The following is a 6443-nucleotide window of genomic DNA, read 5'->3' as shown; positions in this document are numbered from 1 at the left end:
AGTAAAAAGAGGAGGAGGAGGAGGTGTTGGTGATGGAGAAAAGGAGATAAAAGAAGAGAGGAGAGGAGGAGTAGGGAAAAAGAAAAAAGAAAGGGGGGGAGGAAAAAGAAAAACAGATTATAAAAAAGAAAATTAAATAGTTTACCCCTCCCCTTCCCTAGACGTTCGACAACCTCCATGAGCCGTACGAAAGCAGGGCGCTGGGATCCAGACCGAGACCAAATCAGTGAGTGGTGAAATTGTGAAATGTATGAAAAAGTTCTTGGTGCAGAGTTGGGAAAAAATTTTCAGAAAAAAATCGGAAAATTAACCAGTTAATGATAGGAGAAAGAAGTTTGAATAACCTACGAAGAAAAACAAAGCGAAACAGGTTACAAGAAGTAGAAGGGTTTAAATTAAATGATGCCTGATATTGGCCATATATATATATATATATATATATATATATATATATATATATATATATATATATATATATATATATATATATATATATATATATATATATATATATATATATATATATATATAAAGAGATATGGATAAAAAAAAGCAGCGTGTGGCAAACTCTGGCAACGTGTGTGTTTACATCGGGACCGTGTGGATGTTGTGGTGCGGATGTGCGTCAAAACAGTAAACGTTTGATTGAAGTAACATGGATAGGTGCGAAGATGAGAGCGAGATGGACACCGCAGAGGCTTTGAGCAGCGATTCTGACTCAGATGAAGTTGATGATGCCGTTGACGAAGAACGACAGAAGGAACTATGGCTAAAAGTGGAGGAATTTAGGAAGCAGGTCAGCACCCTAGGCTAACCATCACTAGGCACAGACAATACAGGCTGGCGCTGGGATAGAAACCGTAATACAGGCAGGGCACCGTTACGTCATCGAGAAAGTAGAGGTCAAAGCCACCAGAAGTCTAGTATTGTTTTGATAAAGAGCATCTAGACAATCTCTCTCTCTCTCTCTCTCTCTCTCTCTCTCTCTCTCTCTCTCTCTCTCTCTCTCTCTCTCTCTCTCTCTCTCTCTCTCTCACATTCATATGTTATTAACCATTATACCCCGTAACTAAAAAGAAAACGTGGTTTAGCATACCTCAAAAAAAAAGGCCTTTGGGTTAATTTTTATTTTGTCAATATTTGACAATACTTTAAGTAAGAAGTATGGGTTATTATATATATATATATATATATATATATATATATATATATATATATATATATATATATATATATATATATATATATATATATATATATATATAATTCCAATGGTTATTAGTTGCATTTTGCAAATTTTCAAAAACTAAATAAACTTCAGGCATTACATAATGTTACAGGAAAATGTTTATCCATATGAATAAAATTACAAGAAACGTAAGTTGCATATTTCAGTCAAAAAGTAGATGTTCCTCTTATTTCTAAACGCTTTTCTTGTAGGGAGGCAAAAGTTACTGCATTTTGAGCCTTTTGCAGTACCTTGGATAGCATTCTGGGCACACATTACAGCTGTAGCACCCACTTGCCTCCACTATTCACAGGTTGACATACCTTCACCTTCGCTGTCATTTTCACTGCTGTGCTCTCCTTCACCTGTATTTCTATCTGTTTCTTCATCACTGCCATCATCACTCCTACCATCATATGTAATATCATCACAAGTGTCATTATATCTGCTTGACTCACTAGAAAACTCACAGTGAGTGTCTCATCACCGTCAGCCATAGTATGCTGCAAAGTAAGTTTTCATTCAGAGTATTATTAGCTTATATCATCTTACAAACCTCAAAGTAGTAGAGAGGCAAAGAAATATGAAAAGAACAAAAGCAATAACAAAAATAAAGTGAATAATTACAGAGCAGCAACTCTTACATACCTCATGTCCTGGAGGCTTGCACTGGTTATCATTATTTAGCACTAAAAAGGTGAATTCTGACTGAACATTGGGGGTAAAAAGGCAGGATGGCTTGGCCAATCATAACTTTTTGTGAATGGCACATATTCCAAGAGAAACATGATGTCACATCCTCAGGAAAGTGTGAATTTCAAAATTAATGAAGCCACAGACAGTGCATCGGGATTTGATACAAGAGTTTTTTTTTTTTATGTAGGAGGGACACTGGGCAAGGGCAACAAAAATCCAATAAAAAAAAAAAGCCCACTGAGATGCCAGTCCCGGAAAAGGGTCCAAACTAGTAGTCAAAAATTTAAGGATAAGTATCTTGAAACCTCCCTCTTGAAGGAATTCAAGTCATAGGAAGGTGGAAATACAGAAGCAGGCAGGGAGTTCCAGAGTTTACCAGAGAAAGGGATGAATGATTGAGATTGCTAGTTAACTCTTCTGTTAGAGAGGTGTACAGAATAGGATGAGAGAAAGAAGAAAGTCTTGTGCAGCAAGGCCGCAGGATGAGGGGAGGCATGCAGTTAGAAAGATCACAAGAGCAGTTAGCATAAAAATAGCGGTAAAAGACAGCTAGAGATGCAACATTGCAGCAATGAGAGAGAGGCTGAAGACAGTCAGTTAGAGGAGAGGAGTTAATGAGACGAAAAGCTTTTGATTCCATCCTGTCTAGAAGAGCGGTATGAGTGGAACCCCCCAGACATGTGAAGCATACTCCATACATGGACCTTGTACAGAGTTAGCAACTGGGGGGGGTGAGAAAACTGGCAGAGACGTCTCAGAACACCTAACTTCATAGAAGCTGTTTTAGCTAGAGATAGGATGTGAAGTTTCCAGTTCAGATTATATGTAAAGGACAGACTGAGGATGTTCAGTGTAGAAGAGGGGGACAGTTGAGTGTCATTGAAGAAGAGGGGATAGTTGTCTGGAAGGTTGTGTCGAGTTGATAGATGGAGGAATTGAGTTTTTGAGGCTTTGAACAATACCAAGTTTGTTCTGCCCTAATAAGAAATTTTAGAAAGATGAGAAGTCGGGCGTTCTGTGGGTTCCCTGCATGAAATGTTTACTTCCTGAAGTGTTGGACGTCTATGAAAAAGACGTGGAAAAGTGCAGGGTGATATCATCAGTGTGGGAATGGATAGGACAAGAAGTTTGGTTTAGAAGGTCAATGGTGAATAATAAGAAGAGAGCGGGTGACAGGACAAAACCCTGAGGAACACCAGTGTTAACAGATTTAGGAGAAGAACAGTGACCATCTACCACAACAGCAATAGAATGGTCGGAAAGGAAACTTGAGATGAAGTTACAGAGAGAAGGATAGAAGCTGTAAGAGGGTAGTTCGGAAATCAAAGCTTTGTGCCAGACTCTATCAAAAGATTTTGATATGTCCAAGGCAACAGCAAAAGTTTTACCAAAATCTCTAAAAGAGGATGACCAAGACTCAGTAAGGAAAGCCAGAAGATCACCAGTAGAGTGGTCTTGACGGAACCCATACTGGTGATCAGATAGAAGATTGTGAAGTGATAGATGTTTAAGAATCTTCCTGTTGAGTATTAATTAAAAAACTTTAGATAAGTAGGAAATTAAAGCAATAGGACGCTAGTTTGAGGGATTAGAACAGTCACCCTTTTTAGGAACAGGCTGAATGTAGGCAAACTTTCAGCAAGAAGGAAAGGTAGATGTTGACAGAGTTGAAAGACTTTGACTAGGCAAGGTGCAAGCACGGAGGCACAGTTTCAGAGAACAATAGGAGGGACCCTATCAGGTCCATAAGCCTTCTGAGGGTTTAAGCCAGTAAGGGCATGGAAAACATCATTGTGAAGAATTTTAATAAGTAGCATGAAGTAGTCAGAGAGTGGAGGAGAGGGAGGAACAAGCCCTGAATCATCCAAGGTAGAGTTTTTAGCAAAGGTTTGAGCGAAGAGTTAAGCTTTAGAGATAGATTTGATAGCAGTGGTGCCATCTGGTTGAAATAAAGGAGGGAAAGAAGGGCTAAACATTTAACCTTTACTAATACCCTCTCTTTTCACTTTCCAAGTGGCTTTCCTCTCCTATTAGTATGTTCAACTTTCCTCATGTACACTTTCTTTACAGTCTTTGCTCTTCATCTTTTCAATATGGCCATTTCATATGAGTGTGGTCATTTTTACCTATTCCACCACTCGACAATTTACACCACTTTCATAGATGCTTGTATCATATTTCATATGTACTCTCATTAATCTCAGCCTCACATCTTGTCACTACACATGTTCTTCTCAAGTAACTTATTTCCTCAATATGCATCCTTGATTGCTGTGCCCTATTCCATGTCCAGGTCTATGATCTATAAGTCATTGCTGGCAGGAGAATGCTATTGTTTAAATATTATTTTATATCCATAGACAATTTTCCCTCTCATAATTCTTGCAAGTAATTTTTTGACATGTTCACCTTTCACAATCTTCTCTTATCTCCATCCATCTCACCTTGTTTTGTTCCCAGATACTTATTCACTGTCACTTCTTCTATTCCCTCTCTTTCCATAACTACCACACACCTGCTTATGTATAGCTGACACATTACCATTATGTATTAAATTTGATTTTCATCAACATGCTCAGGATAATGACTTTATTTGTTCTTAGTCTGAGTAAGGATGCTACATATCATTCTTTTGAAATAACAAAAGTGTACGAGTATAGAGGGCAGCATACATCAAGCAACACTACGAACACAAACTAGTCTGTGAGCTTTTATTGTTTAGTTTTTTTTTTTTTTTTTTTTTTTTTTTTCATTAATAGGTACATTAAAATTTCAGGTGGAAGAAAATCCCTTGTACTATGATGGGCATGTGAGCTTGATTACAACACTGCAAGAACTGTTTGAACTTGAAGAAGCAAGGAAGGCCAGAGAGAAGATGAGTGAGGTATACCCTCTTACACCAGGTGAAGAAGTTTTACTATTTTGGCATGGGATTCGATTATATGGAATCTTCTTTATACCAGACTGGAATCTTAAGAGAGAATAATGCTTAATGAATGCAATGAAAGCATTGCCTGATACTAATTAATTATTTGCAGAATTGTGGCTACAGTGGATTCGGGATGAGCAGAAGGTTTGCACAACTGATGAGGAACGACAGTATATTGTTGGTCTCTTTGAACGAGCTGTGAAAGATTACACCAGTGGGTACCTGAGTCATGCACTTACTGGCCATGAATAATCCCTTTCTCAGTAGTAGATAATGTAAGCTAGGGCTTTACATTGTAGCCATGTAAATTTCCATGATCATCATCATAAAAGGATACATATACTTGGGATCACTCTGGTTCACGTATCCAACAGTTTCATTGGTAGAGGTCTCCAGGGAAACATTCCATGCAGGTATATTTCCCTTGATATTTCATGTCCAAAATAGTGACTGTTCTGGGAATGGTTTATTACCTGAAGCTGATTTCCTTCTAGGTGTGCAGGTGTGGGTGGAGTACGTGATGTTTATGCTGGGTGGTGGTGATATAGAGGCCACTCGCAAGGTGGGAGACCGAGCTCTCACTGCTGCTGGGACACATGTGGCAGAGGGTGTTCTGGTATGGCAGGTAGTGCTACTTGTAGAGAAACAGGTGAGATTTCCTGAGATGGACAGAAAGACAGTAGTGTAATTATTTTTTATGGTGTGCACAGAGTTGGGCCATAAACAGCATGCATGAAAGAAGAGATTTAAAGAAGGAAGGTACTGAATGAATGCAGTCTTTTCTGATAAGAAGCTTACTCAATATAGCCTCTTATATGCAGGAATAAAGAGATGAAGCAACAAACAGTACACATAGGTTTAGCTCGTTTGGGTGCTGAATATCCATTTGATACCAAAATAGTGGATTACATGAGTTTATTCTGAATGAGATTGATTGAGTATTATTAAAGAAGAATGGATAGCTGTCTGCTAGATATGCTTTTTCAGTAGATGTGGAGATTGAGTCTTGAGTCACTGAAGACCACCTGCTTCTTTTTATGCCATTCACAAGTTATTAAAAGTTTCAGAAGTTAGGTACCCTATACTGTATGTGTGAGTCATGCAATTTTATGGAGAGAGATGTGTGCCACATGTTAGTAAAAAAAACACTGTTTAAAGTTGTCAGCAAGATAATTGAAAAATAATGGTAACAGAGTAAATGACAGAGGAGATTGTTGTGAAACTATGATATTGTACATAGGTTTAAAGTGAATAATTACAGAGGAGCAACTAAGTGTTGTATTTAGAGTAGTTTTGAGATCCCATTAAAAAATGTATGCACAAAAAAGATCAGTACATATAATAACCCTTCAGTATGACTGACTATTTATTCTACAGCAGGTCTGTCATATTACAAAGTCCAATGTAGATCAAATGACATTTTATGGATAGCAAAGAGTGATTTGAGGCATGATTAATTTCTACAGAAAGAGAAATATGATAGCGTGTGTTGAGACTTGTCACACAATCCCTGTTCCAGGTGTACAATGGACTACAGAGGCCAGGAGCAGTGCTGTCTGAACAGGAAACAGTTGACCTGGAGAAACAGCT

At 38.1% G+C, this 6443-nt stretch overlaps 1 protein-coding gene across 1 annotated transcript in view; it reads left to right on the top strand.

The window, feature by feature from the left end:
- The first annotated feature begins 570 nt into the window (after positions 1-570).
- The window catches only part of LOC135111019 (squamous cell carcinoma antigen recognized by T-cells 3-like), a 16843-nt gene continuing 10970 nt past the window's right edge, over positions 571-6443 (top strand). Inside the window, exons 1-5 of the mRNA XM_064023880.1 lie at positions 571-796; positions 4701-4827; positions 4963-5067; positions 5348-5502; positions 6373-6443. The exon at positions 6373-6443 is cut by the window's right edge and continues 181 nt beyond it. Coding sequence (XP_063879950.1) covers positions 656-796; positions 4701-4827; positions 4963-5067; positions 5348-5502; positions 6373-6443 — 599 coding nt within the window. The 5' untranslated portion in view covers positions 571-655. The remainder of the gene's footprint in view (positions 797-4700; positions 4828-4962; positions 5068-5347; positions 5503-6372) is intronic.

The sequence above is a fragment of the Scylla paramamosain genome, chromosome 21 (genome assembly GCF_035594125.1).
Source record: "Scylla paramamosain isolate STU-SP2022 chromosome 21, ASM3559412v1, whole genome shotgun sequence".
In the NCBI taxonomy this organism is placed as follows: domain Eukaryota; kingdom Metazoa; phylum Arthropoda; class Malacostraca; order Decapoda; family Portunidae; genus Scylla; species Scylla paramamosain.
The sequence above is the reverse complement of the archived record's forward strand: the minus strand, read 5'-3'. Positions and strand labels throughout refer to the sequence as shown.